At 38.5% G+C, this 17,875-nt stretch overlaps 1 protein-coding gene across 1 annotated transcript; it reads left to right on the top strand.

Moving 5' to 3' along the window:
- The first annotated feature begins 3,170 nt into the window (after window positions 1-3,170).
- COX10 (cytochrome c oxidase 10) lies at window positions 3,171-16,771 on the top strand. The gene is made up of 7 exons (XM_077388809.1): window positions 3,171-3,599; window positions 7,275-7,404; window positions 9,093-9,230; window positions 9,344-9,477; window positions 14,687-14,812; window positions 14,916-15,019; window positions 16,029-16,771. Exons 1-7 carry the CDS (start codon window positions 3,271-3,273, stop codon window positions 16,415-16,417), a joined length of 1,350 nt encoding a protein of 449 aa, XP_077244924.1. The 5' UTR covers window positions 3,171-3,270; the 3' UTR covers window positions 16,418-16,771.
- The last annotated feature ends 1,104 nt before the right edge of the window (window positions 16,772-17,875 follow it).

Here is a 17,875-nt window from a genome sequence, read left to right as displayed (position 1 = left end):
ACAAAATCCCATTTTTTGAAGGTTTTTCCTTGTTCAAATATTTCTAACAATTCCATTATTGAACTCTATTGCTATTGTGTATTGATATCCGAATGACCATGTTTTGATAGTGAAAGGAGCTCGTATTGCATTACATGTTTTAACCAGTTCTTAAAGGCTATTACAATTCCCAAAAATATCTTGGCAGCTATTGTTCTAAATCTGTAAATATGGCTCACCCTATTTCTGTTGAGAAACAAAAAACCAAACAAACAACGTTAGTAAAACCTTTTCCTCAATGCGGCGAGATGAGGCACGGACTAAGTTCCTCTCTTTAAAGTGAATTTGCGCCTCCGCGGAAATTAATTCCGGTGCAGCAGATTTCTAGACACAATCACCCCTATGATACAACAGCCCGATGCACCATTGATCTCAGAGAATCTACACGTTCGAAGAAATTCAAACCCAAGTAAGGGATGCTATGCTCTTGAAGAGTTTGTTAGAGGATCCTGAGTCATTAATGCTATCCACTGGATCCTCACTATCTATTGATCCTGAGTAAGGATTGCAGCTGTTTTTTCAAGCATCCGCTGGTACTCCAGCTTTCGTAGGGAGTCCTGTAAGGTTGATAACGCTAATTGCCCAACCAAATAGTAAAAGTATGAAAAGAAAGTAGTGCCGAACTCTGCAACATAATGAGAAAATAGAAAAGCAAAAGAAGAAGAAGAAGGGTTCTGTTTTGTTTTTCTGAGAACTGTTGTATATGTGAAAATGAAGATGAGTATCTATTTTTATAGAGCAAAAATGTATGTTCAATGCACCATTTAAGTCAGTAAAGATACACCCCCCCCCCCCCATTAGAGAAATTGATGTAGCCTCGATTCATGTGAGACAAGCTAGACCATACAGCAGCTTTAAGAAGATCATCCCTCATTCAAGCACAACATAAGGCTCAAGCTCAACTTGAATCAACAAAACATAAAGGCCAACTCCAGCCCAAGATCATGGGCACGCCAATTCAGGCCTGATCCAGTTGCATTTTCATCATAATGGACCTAGTCAATTTTGATGTACCTTTTTGGACTTCAAGATGGACTAATCAGAGTAAATGCTTAACTAAGAAGTTGTAGGTCTTTGAATTATCTTTCCAACAGATATTCATTGTCTTAATTTGGCCAAGTGGTTGAAGAGTTATGGCTATTTTGGTAGTCTGCGTTTGCTAGCTTTGATTAGTTAATGTGTTTAGAGTTCCTAAGCTATTAATGATGTATGTGAGTCCCTAAACTAGTTAGTGGACTAGTTTGAACGAATTTTTCGCATGTGTTTATCTATTTGAAGAGTATCAAACATATGTAATAGAGTTTTTAGTGAATATTGAATGAAAATTTGCTTATTGTATTTTTCCTTGAACCTTGAAGAGTTCATCCTTGAAAACTATAAGAGTTTCACTCATTCCTTGAAGAGTATGAGCTTTCCTCTATTGTTTGCATCGTTGAAGAGTTGCAAACCACCAATCTTGAAGAATCGATGCTATCCACCTTCCTTGGCAACCTAGAAGAGTAGCCATTGAAGTTGTTACCTTTATCCAGATTTTAGTCTTTGCTGGACCACCCACTTCCATCTTGTTTTCGAGTGCCTTACAGTATTTTTCTGAGAAAACTTTCTTCATCAAAGTTCTAGATCATTGAGTCATTGAAATTTTGGTTTTAGAATCAGGTCATTCCGACCTTTATTGAAGGAAATACGCCCATTTTACCGAACTCGCATGAATCTGTTTTCTTGTATCCAAATCATTGTGTAATTGAGTGTTTTTCTTTGTCAGTCTCCCGATCCTTAGTTCAAGAATCCTAGGAGAAGCTTGCATCATTTTGGTATCAAAGCTTTGGAGGAGAGGACAATGCCTCCAAGACAAGCTCGACGTCGATTTTTCTTATTTATTTTTTGTTTTGGGCCATTTATAGCAAAATTTAAAAGGCAACTGAAATTTGCACTACCATGTTTTGATATCGAGACAAACACACCTTGTCTTTTCCATTTTAATTAGTTGTTGGGACTTTTTTAGGAAGGGTAGTGATAAATCGATCCCCTAATATCTTAAATCAACCGGGGTGTCAATGGATCCAGACGGTCCGATGGATCATCCGAATCCGAACGTTAATGAATGACATCTAATCATCTGAATATGATCCATAGGCATAATTCGGATCATCAAATCTAGGATCCGAAATTTTTTGGATTGTGTATGGGCACGCCACAGATGCCCATTGGATAGTCACGATCCGAAATGGTTTACAAAAATACCCTCCAAATTTTGTTAATGCTAACCGTTCTATGAAAGGTATTTTGGTCAAAACCTCTCTTATCACTTAATGAATCGGATGGTAATGCGATTTCACTCATTTCATTTCATACTTTCACGAAGGACAAGAGAGGAGTTTTGTTCTTTATGCATCATATTCTTTGATAATAGTTATACATTATATTTGTGTATGTAATTTTGATTAGTTTTATTGTTTACAAGCATTATTATACACATAGATTAAACATAGATACATTTTTAATTTAGTTGAAGAAAATGCACAGAGAGACACACTAATAGTGGACTTCCATTCTCTTTTTCTTTTTTTTTTAAATTAATTGTTTATTTTGCTTAGTGGGACATAATAGGACACTCCGATGGACGGTCCGAATTAAAATGGATCTTGATCATGACGTGGAAAGTAGGATCCGAAGAACAATCCGACTCCGACCGACCGATAAGGAATTTGAATGGATCGTGACTGTGACTTAGGTAGATCCGACCGAAGTGGATCCCTTGACACCCCCATAACTCGCTCTTGTCTCTCTCTCTCTAAGCACTGCCTTATCTGGGGGTCGATTTAAGATATATGAGGGTTGATTTATCACTTTTGACAGGTGACTTAATACAAAAGACAATTAAGTTCGTCTCATTATCAAAACATGGTAGTGCAAATATCAGCGGCCTATTTAAAACAGTGTCCAATTTCTCTACATACCCCACAGCAGAAAACAATTATCCGATCCAACGGCTTTTATTACCCAATTAGTAGGCTCCAGTGAATGGACATGCGGTCAAGATATCGTCCAAATCGTACGGTCTATTTGATGGGCGAGAGAGCACGATTTAGGATAACCTCGCGTGACACTAAACCGTTCCCAAAATCTTAAAAACGAAACCCGAAGACCTAACCTTCTCCATTTTCCTCACGAAGACCTCAAAAAATCCCCCAAATCGATGCCTCTTTCTCTCTGTAATACCAGTCCTCGAAAATGTGGAGAACCTCATCGAGCTCCAGATTATCTTTAAATCTCTTATCTCGAACAAACCCTATCTCCCACACCTATTTTTCCCCAAACCCTAACCTTTCCTCGAGCATTTTAGCCGTCGATGGAATCCGAGGAGGACTCTTTCTGTCTCACCTTCAATCTACGAGTGCAGGAATCTCTTCCTCTGTAGAAACCGTAGGGCTTGGGAAATCAGAGAGTGTAAGAGCTTTTGGATTTAACTCTTCTGCGTCGGTTTTGAACGCTAGAGATGTTGCAGAGGCGATTCGGCATTACGGTCGTTGCTATTCGGAGCTCTCCAAGGCTCGACTCAGGTGAGGTGATCGATTGAACAGATTTTTTTTCCCTGTTCTGGAAATTGGAATTTATGTTGACTGGATTCGATCAGTATTAAACATTTTAGTTTTGTTGATTTTTAGTTTATGCTAATCGATTCATATGCTTGATGTCTAGATCTATATATTAGATTATAGTTCACTTCACTTGAAACACGGCTTAATGAAATTCTAGGGTTTGTGGCTGTAGTTACACTGTCTGATCAGATCAAGAATTTTTTGACAAAATTGTAACATGAAGTGTGGCGCGGTTAGACTTCTGTGTTTGTACCATTCAAAAAAAAAAAACAGAAAAGCAACTAAAGTTCGGAATACACCATCACAAGTTATGCGGCAACTGTGGTGCCTGTATGGTGATTGAAACTGGTCATCCACTGTGGCCTTCTATGATAGGGTATGGCGCCAAAATTCAAGGTGGTCTAAAGCTATTCTTATCGTTTCTATTTATCGCATTGATGGAGAAGGCGGCAAATGGGGGGTTAATTCATTGTTAGGGTGGATAGCTCAAATTTATAGGCCAGCCACCTCCAATTCTCAGTTGACACTTTTGTTTTCCCATGAGGCATCCCAGGATCAAGCAAAGGGTCTAAGAGCTATTCTAAGGTGTTATGAGGCATTATTGAGCTAGCGAGTGAATTTTGGCTAGTCAAAGGTCATTATTGGGGTGCCGGGTAGGAGTGCAACTCGGGTAGGGTTCAACCCAAAAAATCACGGGTCGGGTTGACGCGACCCGACCCGAGTTGCACCCCTCGTGTGTGTGTGTGCGTGGGGGGGAGGGGGGGGGGGGAGATGATGAAATCAGATGTGGAAGTAGGGGAAGAAATGACCAATGTGCTTGGATGTGGCAAATTTGAGTTATCCAGTTCGTATCTTGGCCTTTCACTGTGGTGTGTAAAATGAACAAAGCATTGAGGGCACCGGTGTTTGTGAGGTTTGAGCGGAAGCTATCCATGTGGAAGTGAGAGGGATGGCCTTCTAAGGATGGTTTCAAAGTGAAAGGATCCTCAGTCTGGCGTGACATCAAAAAGTACAGCTTCATCTTCCGGGAGGGGGATTCATTTTCGAGTTGGTAATGGAGAAAAAATCAGATTTTGGGTGGTTATTTGGTGCAGCGACAGACCTTTAAATTTGGATTTTTCTTGGGCTATTAAACTTGGCCTTGGCCAGGGAGATCAATGGGGCAACACCTTTTGCAGAGTGAACAAGTAGGTTGAATGGAATGTTAGATTTTAAAGTTTTTCGATTGGGAGGTAGACCAAGTCGCCTCTCTCCATAGGATCAACTCGGTTTACTTTAGGAGATAGTGGTCAGATAAGCGAATTTGGATATTAGAATCTACTCCTAGCTTCTTGGTTGTAACCTTCTATAAACATCTAGCTGTCCAGGCGTGCCCATCTCATGCTAGGAAAGCGTAGAAATTTTTTCGATTTGGAGGTAGACCAAGTCGCCTCTCTCCTTAGGATCAACTCGGTTTACTTTAGTAGATAGTGTCAGATAAACGAATTTGGATATTAGAATCTACTCCTAGCTTCTTGGTTGTAATCTTCTATAAACATCTAGCTGTCCAGGCGTGCCCATCTCCTGCTAGGAAAGCGTGGATCTCTAAAGCCCTGCAAAGGGTTATGACTTTTTGTTAGACCGCTTGTCTTGACAAGTTCCTCACCGTTGAGTATGTCCGCCACAGAGTTAAAATCATTGTCAGCCACTGTGCTTTATTCATTTCTGATGCTGAATTTGTTTATCATTTGTTAATTAATTGTAGCTTCATATGTGATATCTGGAAATTTGTCTTTGACCTTTATGGAGTTAGTTGGGTTCTTTCTAGTTTTATTGTGTTGGCAGAAATTAAATGCATTAAGAAAATAAGATTAACCTGTAACATTCTACAACCACAACAGACAAGAAAACATTCAATCTTACCTGCCATGGCTGAGAGATCTAACTGCTAAAGTGCATCTTCAACTCTATCCTTTTACCTTATGCTCTTGCTTGGATGGATCAGCAATCCTGATGAGCCTGAGATTAAATAGAGGTTGAGTTGGGATCACTTCTCTTGAGAAAACTGCCCACTATCCCCAAGTCTTCCATATACATCAAAGGAGACCAACAAGGATGATTCCAAAATCCTTGTTTGTAGGGCAAATAACAAATGCGTGCTAGATATGTGCATATATGGGAAAACTCACGTTGAAAACCAAAACAAGATTGGAATGACCATCTGGGTTCTGCGGAAAACGGTTTTAACAATGGAAAAGACCAAAAAGTCCAACATATTGGACTTCTTTTTGAGGCTTGGGATTTTGCCCCTTACCCTCCTAGAGGTAGAATCTTTTGGAATCTCACTCTTGTTGCTGCAATTTGGTTAGTTTGGAAAGAAAGAAATATAAGGGTCTTCAAAGGCGTTTCTAGCAGGGCTCACAATATTCAAAGGTGAATCCTTTTCACGTTGATCTAGTGGGCAACATGCCTATCTTTATTCTAGGGTTATATGGTGGGATCCTTCTACATGTCCTTGGATGAGATCCGGTTGAGGTGTTATGGCAAGGGGTGTCTTAGCCCTATGTGTGATTTTCCTCATCTAGATTGCTTGATGATAAACTTCGATGGTTCGAGCCTTGGGAAGTGCTTTTAGAGATGAGAATGGGACTATTTTGCTTTCGTTTTCTGGCCCGATTAGTAGATCTAATTTCATCAAGGCAGAAATCAGGGCTTTGCATACTGGGTTGAGAATCTTTAAGGACTTCAGCCCCCTTCTTGTCATTGAAGGTGATTAGGCAAATGAGCATGGGACCTTGTCAACTTGCTACATATATGGAGCATGGGGCCTTATCAACTTTCTATGTAGATTGATGATATCTGATAGGTGTAGAGACATTTCTTTTTATTTTCCGTGCATTCCCAAAATCAGCCAATGATCTAGCTGATATGTTGGCTTAATCCTGCCTTCGAATGGAGATTATGTACCAGGGGCAACCTCTGCCCTATTCGTAACTTTTCTTTTTTATTAAACAGTTGTATTTTCAAAAAAAAAAAAAAAAAGGGACTTCAATCAATAAAATGGAGCTACCGGTATTGACAAACGGGAATTGGCTCGACTGGCAACTTGCTCATCAGTAAAGTAAGAAGCAGATAACTTGCCAATTGGTCAAGTATTAAGCCAGTTGAGGTCTCTGTCGCCAATCTACACCACATGAACTCCCCTGGATCTTTTCCTGTTCCAAAGTACGAACTTCACTTTCAGTAGCGTTTACAATGTCAGTAGCCCTGCAGAAATGAATCTGACCGTACCATTGTCATTATAGATGATGGAACCCCTGAAGCTACCTTACCCATGTTGCCTTAACGTCTCTGTCAAAATAAACTGACCCCAATCCCCTGTATCCTGTTGGATATCGTTGGAATGTTTTGTTATTTTGTGATCAGCGAAGTTGGTTGTTCCTTTTTTCTTTTAATATTTCTGCTACCGTTTATCATGTTAACATGCCCATCTTGTTATTCATTTATTTTGCACATTTAAGGGCAATCTTCTTATGCCTTTTAACTTATCCCTGCCTTCTTCATATGGGGATTTGAATCTCTTGGTTTCTATCTATATAACTACTGCTGTAAGGCATTTATAGACACTAAACATCTTTTATTGTTCCTTCTGTATAGTATGCTTGTCGTTGCAACTTCTGGAGCTGGTTTTGTCCTCGGCAGTGGTGGCATCATTGATTTTGCTGGACTTTGTTGGACTTGTGCTGGTACAATGATGGTTGCGGCATCTGCCAATTCCTTAAATCAGGTGTCATAGTCAAATTACATTAGAAAATCATTTCATCTTTAACATGTTTTAGCTAGCCCCGTTCTTTAGAATCTGGTATCACAGTATTGGTAACAAATTGATTTACTTTGAGAATGAATGGTGTAATTCGCTATTCGTACGGGACCCAGTGTACCACTCAGATGACCATTGCCTCTGTGATGGCATTATTAATAATTGTGTTCCACAAGTTTGTTTCCTTTTCGTGTCTCTTAATGGGCACATGGATGAATCTAAACAATTGTGCTCCTTGTGGTTTTTTCTTCAAAACAAGAAATTATCAATTTGTAACATGATACCGGATGTTTTTTTTTTTTTTTTTGAATGGTAATACGATACCAGCTGTTTTGGTTGAGAATATCAATCAACTACTTACATTAGTATGTTTTGTTCTTTTTCTTCTTGTATCGACCACCTCATTTGCCTTATGTTTTTCCATTTTGTTTTCTAATAATAAAATTCACCACCTTAAAAAATTCAATCAACCACATACAAGTTTGATGGTCTCTTCCACTTGAGTTTTTTGACGCATTTTATATCGAATATCAATTACATTTTGAAACTGCTATGTTCTTATTGAATCCACACATTTTATGACACATTTTATATGGAATATCAATTACATTTTTGACACAGTTTGAGCCATCTATATTATGTTGATGCTGATTTGGTAATGCATGTTGATTAGTTTTTTGAATTAGAACTCATTTTATGCTCCTAAATTCCCAGAAAGTCACCTGCGAACCCTAGGTTTGCACCGGTATGAGTGAGAATTTTCCAATAGGATGATCTTTATCTGAGTTCAAGCAATGGTTTCAAATTTCGGTTTCGGAATGCGTTTCGGTCCTCACCGAAACCGAAGTTTCGGCCGAAATTTCGAATTTCGTTTGAAATCTGACGAAATCCTATGAACGTATTTCTTAGGTCATACAAAATTTGGTTCGAAATTACTGAAATTTCGGTAATTTCGGCCGAAATTTCGGGATAAGATTAAATATTAACAGAAATCCAGATTTTTTGGGGAAATCCCTTAAATTTCGGCCGAAATTTGGGAATTTCGAAATTTCGGTCGAAATAAGTGGCCGTTTTGGGTATTCCTGATTTCGGTTTCGGTCTCGAATGAAACCCGAAATTTCGGATTTCGGTCGAAATTTAAAACCATGGTTCAAGGAACTCTATAGGGTTTTGGAGTTGCTGTCCTTTTGCGTTTTGGGCCAAAAAGAAACTAGCACCCCTGGGTGACTGAAGTTTGTGATGACTTTGTAATAAGTCTGGACCTTTGAAGGTTTTGAGGAGGTTTAGATTGTTAGTACGTTAAGATAATCAAACTCACTGGCTGATGATTTGGCTAACCATGGGGTTTTGTTCCGCAATTTTTGTATGTGGGACACAACCCAACCAAATGGGTGGGCGTATCATTTTCTGGTAATAAAATCCCGAGTTGTAAAAAAAGATGCTGCAGTACTGATGTAGGGAGGCTTTTCCTCTTCTCAGTCTGCTCTTGTACTTTAAATAGAAAACTCTGGTACCAATGAGATTATGCACTTGTTTGATTTGTCTTGAGTAGCTCAATGTGGCGTATTTATGGGTTATTGCATTATTATCTATTTTTTCTGCAATCTGACTTTAATTAATATGAAGTCATTTTCATCATTTATCTTGTTCTCCAGGTTTTTGAGATAAATAATGATGCAAAAATGAAAAGAACAAGGCATAGACCTCTACCTTCTGGGCGTCTTAGTGTTCGTCATGCAGCCGTCTGGGCATCTAGTATTGGGGTCGCTGGCACGGCTCTATTGGCATGGAAGGTATCAAAATATCTTGTTTTACCTTATATATTCATATTTTTATTTGTAAAATTACCCAACATAAGTGTTTTTTCTGGAAGTTATATCTCTTGAATGTATTTAGGTTGTTACAGGCTAATGTCTTGGCAGCAGGGCTTGCAGCTTCTAATCTTGCTCTTTATGCGTTTGTATACACTCCTTTAAAGCAAATACACCCAGTAAATACATGGGTTGGAGCTGTTGTCGGTGCCATTCCTCCACTTCTTGGGTAATGCCTTTTCGTCAATTTCAAATATTCATTCTCTAGTTTCCCTGAAGATTATTTGGCTTCTTCCATTGTGCACTGAACCTTTTCAGAATGGGCTGTACCCCATATATTGATCAGGCTTAGTTTACATAACTGAGTCTTTTCATTTGGGTAATGCTTTTTCGTCAATTTCACATGTTCATGCTTATTGTAAGCACACTGATTAGAATCCTCAATTTCGATTTCCTTTCGTATTTCCTGCTATCTGAATGCGCTTTCTAATATTAGATTATATTTGGACTTGATTGATTCGTCTTATGTTTATTCAGCAGTTGGGTGTAGATTGTAGTGTATTGGAAAGGGAAGAGTTTTTTGCAAGATAGGTCTTTTTTTGTATTAATTAGAAAACAAAGAACTTTTGAGTGTATATACTATATATATGTGTACCATTAAAAAAAAAAACTATTCATATGTGTGTGTGTAATATTTATAAATTTAGGCACATACACTGCATAAGGAGACTATTAGGATATTGGAATAGGTCCACAATGGCTGCTAAAGCAGTTGTTTGTTTAGTGGATGACTAGCAGCTAAATAGGGAAGGAGTAGCCCTAGTAGCTTTTGCAAGGTTAAATAAATGGTGTTACCTTTACTAACTCTTGTCCCGGTGAGCCAGTAGTTGAAGGGATCTAAAATTGGGGTTTATCAGGACCAATGCTTCGGACTTTCGGAATCCAATGGGGTCATCCTAAAGTTTGCCAATATGAGTTCTTTCGCATTTCTTGTATCGTTTTTCGTAACGATGATTACAATATCGGGCAAGCCCGTCACATATTTGATCCCACCCAAATATGTTTGCAGGTGAGATAATTGTCTCTTCAATCCTTCTTGACTCGTTTCGCAACGACAGAGTCAATTCCATGGATTCTTCTCGGGCCTCACCGGTGAACTCGAGGGAGCTGCTAGCTTCAGTTCTTTACTTCAGGACAGGGTCAACGCAAGGATCTGACTCTTGAAGCCATTTTAGATACAGCAAGACATAAGAAAGTAATAATATAATACAAATTGAAGAGAGACACATTTGTTTGTGAATTCCAATGTGGCAAATAAAATTATATATCTGCACGGCCCAATCAATAGGTCAAGGACTAGGTCGGGATTCGGCGGAGACTAAACGGATCAATCCACTTGACCTAACCTTTTTTTTTTTGTTTAAGGGCGAGCGTGTTACTATGGTAGCGGCGAGATTTTTCCTTGTTGCTTGACTTCTTCCTCTTTTCATAATTATACATTACATAATGAATCGATATTATTAGGAGCTGCTTTGGTTCTTGCTCAAAGAGAAATTCACCTCCACTCTCCCTTGTGAGGTTTATTTCTTGGTGAGAAAATTTGGATCCTGACCCGCAAGGCCATTTCTTGGTGAAGTCCTTTTTTTTGGCACTGCTCATTGTTAGTAAGGAATACACCTCCTTAAATGGAGTTTTCTTTATTATTATTATTATTAGTATTATTAGTATTTTTTTTTATGACTGTTGTGGCAATGCTACACATGTGAAATGTTAAAGAAAATATGTGTATTCTGTGTGAGAGAGAAGTCCTTGGATCACATTTTTATTCGTTACAAAGTGCAGATAGAATTTGTATGCAATAGTCTCATGCTCCAATATAGATTGGATGTTTCAAGATTGATGATGGATTTCTTTATGAGATGGCCTAGAAGGCCCTTTAATGGAAGGGAATGCACTTCATAATGCAACTTCATGTAGGTGCTCTAGCACATTTGGGTGGAAAGAAAGAAGAGAATCTTTCAGGAGAGAACTATATCATTAAAAATTATAACAAATATCAAAATCTCTATTGTCAGGTGGTCTTGTTATAGTAGTTAGGGGGAATGCTGTTTGGTGAAGTACTTTGAAATTGGCGGACATTATCCGTAAGTAGGACTGTGATTGATAGGATTGAGCCAAGATGGAATCCCCTTCTCCCGATGTCCTTGAACTCAATTTTGGGGAAAGTTCATGTGTTAATCCGGGTCTGACGGGGGTAGCGGTTTTAAGAATGACTTGGCTTTAGTTGTTAGAGCATTCTCCAGTCCTATTTTGGTGGGGGACTGAAATGAAGCGGAATTAAGGGCACTCCTCCCTGCTTTGCATATTTTAAAGAAGAGCTTGCCGGATTGTTATTAGGTGGGAACGATTCAGAGAATGTGACTGCATGTGCCATGATGGCTTCACTGGGATAGTGGAAGTTAGCAAATAATATTCTAGAAGTACTCGATGTTAGCAATAATATTCTAGAAGTACTCAATGCCAGCAGTGATTTATCCTTGACTTGCAAACATATCTTTAGAAGTGCGAATGACATGGCAGATAGATTTCCAACGGAAGGAATAGACGAGAATAATCTTGTAAATGGGGTGATTGTTCCACTACAGATTTTGGACTGATTACCTTTTATTTTTTGTTTTTTTAAGGACATGTTCCAAAGTTTTTTCCCCTTTCAGTAATGTTATTTCTAATTAAATAAATTATCTTCTTTTTAATGCTCAAAAGTTGTCTCTAATCTTAACTTTATATGCCTCTTCTCTCCAGCATCTTTCTATTCTTTGTTTCAAATTGTCTGTTTTAATTCTTTTATCCATCGTATATCTTTCTGAGCCTTGGTCGTAGATTCTCATTAAGTTCTCTGTGAAATTGTTGTTTGAATTACTACAGATGATTTGTCTTGCCGATTTGTCTTGCCTGACTAAGAATGAGATCTTGGTTGTTTGGTATATTTGAAGATGTATAGACAAGCATCTTAGTGCTCATTGAAAGTGTTGTGCAGATGTCTTGTATTCTGTCATATTTCCGCTAAAGGATATTTCCATAATTTTTTTTTATGTAGTGGCATTGACATACAAGCCACATATTAGGGTTACGAGTTGTGAGGTTTTCTTCGTGTTTTCTTGGCCAAAAAGGAGAGTTTTTAACCCTGAACCACGTAAATCTTGTCTTCTTGCTTATGTGAGTGTGTTTCTCACATTTTTTCTTGTTGCTTGCTGCATATCGTGTTTGATCCTTATTTGAGAAGGTATTTTTCGGTTTTTTCCAAAAAAAATTAGAAGACTAGTTATCTCCTAGATCTTGTTAATAAACATGCATCTCAGTGCTCATTTGAAGGAATAGAAGACCAATTATTTCTTAGCCCTTGCCAAGGTTTTTAATTTCGGTTTCGGCTACCTCCGCAATCGAAATATTTCGGTTTCGGTGGAGATTTCTGCCGAAATCTTGTAAAATTCGGTGAAATATTTCGGTATCTCTAAAATTTCGTTGGAAATCTGTAAAATTTTGGTGGAAAGCTCTTAAATTTCGGTGGAAATCAAAATTTCGGTGGCAAAATTTGGTAAGAAAATGATTCAATGTGATTTCGTTTTGGCCGTGGCCGAAACCGAAATATTTCTGTCGAAACGTCATGTTTTGGCCAAAATTTTAAACCACGACCATTGTTAGTAGACCTTCAACGGTATTACAATTGGTGACTTAATTAGTTTTGATCTTAGTTTCTCTAAATAGTGTTGCCACTAGTGATGGTCTGTATGTTCCGACCACCTTTGTTGAGGATTTCCTTTTAATAAAGCCTTCTTTACCATTAAAAAAAAGGTTATATGTAGTGATGGCCGCAGGATCCCCCTGTGATTGTTTAAATCGACTTCTGATGGAAGCTCAATGGGCCATCGGAGTCTTGCAGAAACTTGTGTTCATCTTTGAATCTTTAAAGGATTAGCTCCTAAACCTTGACCGTTCAAAAAAAAAAAAAAAAGCTCATAAACCTTGTCACATGACCTGCATTGACATTAAAGTTGATTTAATTAGTTCGACAATAGTTTTTTTAGATAGTGTTGTCACGTGGAGTTATTTGAAACGATAGAAGGATCATCTTTTGGATTTTTTAAATTGAATTTTGATGGAAGCACAGTGGATGATTGGAGTCCTGTAATTGGTGGTCATCTTATCTTTAGAGGTGATGGGACAAGTAGCTTCTGTTGGCTCTTTAGGTATATGGATTCTAATGAAGCCCGATACGTGATTATTAGGAGTTTGAATAAAGACGGGGAAGGAGGTTTCCTTCTGAACTCATTATGTACATCTTATGGCCTGTTTGTTTTAGATTATGACCACCGATTGTGGAGTCCCCAACCGATTATCGGTCCAAAAATCAGTTGGGGACTACACAATCGGTTGTCATAATCTAAAACAAACAGGGCCTTAATCTGCTATTGCATATTTGGCTGATGTATAAAGACCTTAGAAGCAGGAAGCGGGGGCAGAGGCGGGGGCGGGGATGCGTGGGGTCTAGAAGAGTCTAAGCTTGGGAGCGCTATGGGAGCGTGTATGTAATATTTTCTTTATATATCTGTCAAAATTCAAATACATCAAAAAATAATAGTTTCTAACCATTTTCATATGTATCTTTCAAAATTTAAGTACATAAAAAAACAATAATTTCTAACCATCTTCGTTTACGTGCACTCGTGCCTTCTGAAGATGCGCAAGCCTTTCTGCTTGCTCTAATGAAGTACTTTGAAGAGTTAAGTTTGATGCAAGGAAGTCGGTGATAGTGGGACTTATGTAGTAATAGAATCAAGCTGGGAGCGTCATGGGAGTGGTTCCTGTCTCTTTGGGGTCGCGCTCCCTGGAAGCTCCTTCCTAAGGAGTGCCGAATTAAGGCTATGAGGTGGGAGCGGCACCTCGAGGAGAGACTCTTGCTTCTAAGATAATGACTGGAGTGCTTAGTTCCAATCCGAAAGGCAAATGATTGCTGTTGCTTCATTGTTTTTATCTGAGTGTGGGTTCTTTTTTTCCTGAAATTTTATGGCAAAATGCAACATGAAATTCTTCCTATTATTTATTCTCTTTCTTGTTAGTATCAAGAATAATGTAAACATGCATATTTTCCTCCTATATAAATGAAGTTCATTGATATACTTTCATTTTTTTTCTTTTGAATGGTGAGATTTATTTTCAATTTTTACCAAAAAAAAATGTACTCAATTAGTCATTGATGTACTTTCAATTCTATGATGATTAGTCTCACAAACGTATTTATTGGCTTGCCTTGTTAAACTTCCTGTTATATTAGTTATATGATTATATCCAGTATTGAGGATACTCCTTTAAAACGGTCACTTTTCATGACAATGTGCTATAGATTTTAGTTATAATATATCTTCAATGTGGGTTTTCAGGTGGGCAGCAGCTTCTGGTCAGGTTTCACTCAATGGGATGATTTTACCTGCTGCCCTATATTTTTGGCAAATACCACATTTTATGGCCCTTGCATACTTGTGCCGCAATGATTATGCTGCTGGGGGGTAAGCAGTTTTCTGGATTCCAGGTGTTCAATTTAATAGATTGCTGCTGGGACTAACGAATACGACTTTGTTCTTAAATTCTATCGTTGTTTGAAATATCCAGGTTTAGGATGTTCTCTCTCGCTGATGCCTCTGGTCAGAGAACTGCCTTGGTGGCTTTGCGGAACTGTCTTTATCTGCTTCCCTTGGGATTTCTAGCATATGATTGTGAGTTCTGTAATGCTTCACATAAGTTCGTTCTTTGAACTTCATTTGGGAGAGATGATTATCTGCACCCACTTGTTTATTAGGGCATCCTTTCTTTCTTTCTTCTTTTTGGTAGCACACTTTTCCACTTTTAACTTTTTTTTTCTTGTTTTCATTGATCTATGACAGTGTCTTAGACCCTCTATAGAAACAACCAAATCTTTGCAAAATTAATTCTTTGGAAGTGTTCATTTTTTTTAAAACAATGGATGAAGGAAATTTGGAGAAAGAGATCAAGGGGAAGATAAAGGAGAAGTGAAAACGGGAAGAAAAGAAAGGAAATTCCTAGGGTTTTTCATTGTGCATGGGGAACCGGTCATGTGTACTTGGTGCATCTCAAAAAATACAAGATTTGTTTTTTGTTTTTTGTTTTGTTTTTTTTTTTTTTGAAGAAAAATATATGATTAGTCAATTGTGCTACATAACTGATCTATCAAACAAATACTGGAAATTATGATCGCACTTCGTGTATCTAGAAAGAAGAATGTATATCTAAACCTGAAAGTAATGTTGGAAAATCAATTCTCTTTGAAGATCAAGATGAATGTACTAACGTATTCTTCCTTCGCTCTAATTGCCTAAGCAAACCTTGAAGGTTACTTCCTGTACCGCTTGGCAAATCCAAACCACCCATTATCCTTGTCATCAGTTGGTTTGCCATGACAAAGGGTGTGGGAATATCAATCCCCTAAATAAAATATAAATTGTACAAATCAGTGGAAGCCAGTTGAACTTCCAAGTAAGCCCTCTAATTGCCATATCGTAAATGGAATCTGTTGGATTTTTGCATCTTTCTCTTGTTTTAGCACATGTAAGCATGTAAACCCACTCTTGCAAGTGTCATGAAACCCATATAAACCCACTGCAAGTGTCATGAAACCCACAATTCCCTGTTTAGCTAGGCTAAGTTGTGGTCTTTGCCATCTTCTCTTTCTCTAGCTTACATTTTTGAATTGCCAACTATTTGCAGGGGGTGTCACTTCGGAATGGTTCTGTATTGAATCCACGGTCCTTACATTGTCCATGAGTGCTGCTGCACTGTCATTTTACCACGACCGCACAACAAAAAGTGCCAGGAGGATGTTCCATGCAAGCCTTCTATATCTTCCCGTATTTATGGCGGGGTTTCTTCTTCATCGCCTGCCCAACACTCAGCAGGAATTTATGATGAATGATCCCGATAAGCTCGCTGGACATCAGATATCTGGAACAGAATTGCAGGGGAGCGAAAACAGTAGTTATCAGAACAAGCAGAGGAAAAATCCTTCTGGAACACAAGCACGCCCTCCTGTTGCATACGCCTCCATTGCCCCATTTCCATTCTTGCCAGCTCCTGTGTATATTTCATCAAATTCGTGAGTTTCTGTCGATTGTCTGGTGCTATAGAACTCAAATAAGCAGAAACCCAAGTGTGGGTGAACCCATACTCGTAAGTTTTTTTATGCTCTTTACAATTTTGTGGCTTTTGTTCCTTGAGAAATGTGATGATTGTTGGTTATATGTAATTTATGAGCTATCTGTAACTCTGAAGTAATAAATCTTTCTGTACCTGTTCTAATAGCCAAGAGGGTTTCTTAATTTCATAACCCCCTATCAAACTTGATTCGGAACAATTGAGATTTTTTTGGATATTGGATTCGGTTACAAAGTCAAGTCTGTCATTGATTTTTGTTGTTCATTATCTTATGGATGAGACCAAGATTACATGGGTTATCTCTGATTTCTACTAGATTCAACTGTCTTGATTGTACATACTTGTTCTGTGTAGTGTGCCCTGAGATAGTTTTCCAAGGAGAAGTACTTTGGCAGAGCTAGTAGTGGGCTCCGGGCTCTACAGTGTATATAGGTTACAAAGGGGGAAGTGATATTCTGCCCCCTTTTCTTCTCTCTACCCCCTCTATTACCACAAAGGGGTGGCCCGGGGAAGAAAATGGGGCTAATATATCATTTCCGAGGCAATCCAGGGCCATCGGGTGTTGGGGCCCTTCTTAGAGATGAGAGGGGATATATTAAATGGGCATTCTCGGGTCGGATTCCGATTGGAAGATCCGATTCTAATGAAGCCGAGTTTAAAGCGGTCCTTCAAGGTTTAAGGCTTTGTCATGAGTGTATCTTGTCATCATTAGTGGTGGAGGGGGATTCTCTCAATGTTATTCGATGGTTAAATGGAAGTTATCCCTTTCTTTGGAGGTTTCCGCATCTAATGGATGAAATTCAGGATATGGTGGGTAATGGATGAAATTCAGGATATGGTGGGGTCTCGCCCGGCGTATAGTGAGGCTGATTCTCTTGCTCGGGCGGGGTGAATAGGCCTAGCTTGAAGTTGTTTGGTCCCTTCCCACTTGAAGTCGTCTGGTTCTATTTTTATGTAGCTGTTTCTTCGTTTCTGTTTTTTCCTCTCGTGCTGACCATCTCGGTCTAGTTGTTTTTCTCCCTTCTTTCTAATGAAAGTTATTCTATCATTAAAAAAAAAAAAAAAAAAATTAATTTCAAAGGCAAAACGCTTAGAGTTGTACAAGCCTAAGTCGCTGATGTGGGAAGAACCTTCTAATATTGTTTTATTCTGAGCCGTCCATCTAATAGCCTACCATGTAAATGGTCTGGATTGCTCGATTGAGAACATTTTTTGGAAGATGACCTACAGGGACATGACCTTTGCCTTTGCCTGTACTTTTTTTGTATGGCTCTCTCTTATGAGAAGATTTTATGAGTTCGGGTTTTGAATTTTCAATCAAGGTGAAGGGAGGGAGGAAAATTATTTTATGGATATTATTTGATAAAAATTACTTCATAAATACCCTTTTATTTGGTAATATT

This window comes from Tasmannia lanceolata, unplaced genomic scaffold, assembly GCF_043159265.1.
Source record: "Tasmannia lanceolata isolate RefF3 unplaced genomic scaffold, GAP_Taslan_0.1 ptg000008l, whole genome shotgun sequence".
NCBI lineage: Eukaryota > Viridiplantae > Streptophyta > Magnoliopsida > Canellales > Winteraceae > Tasmannia > Tasmannia lanceolata.
This window is presented reverse-complemented; position numbering and strand designations above follow the sequence as displayed.

Bases quoted from the DNA above. Each gene is read 5' to 3' on its own strand.
- COX10 (XM_077388809.1), top strand. From the start codon at position 3,271: ATGTGGAGAACCTCATCGAGCTCCAGATTATCTTTAAATCTCTTATCT. The intron at 3,600-7,274 runs GTGAGGTGATCG...CCTTCTGTATAG, and splicing joins CTCTCCAAGGCTCGACTCAG to TATGCTTGTCGTTGCAACTT. The intron at 9,231-9,343 runs GTATCAAAATAT...AGGTTGTTACAG, and splicing joins CGGCTCTATTGGCATGGAAG to GCTAATGTCTTGGCAGCAGG.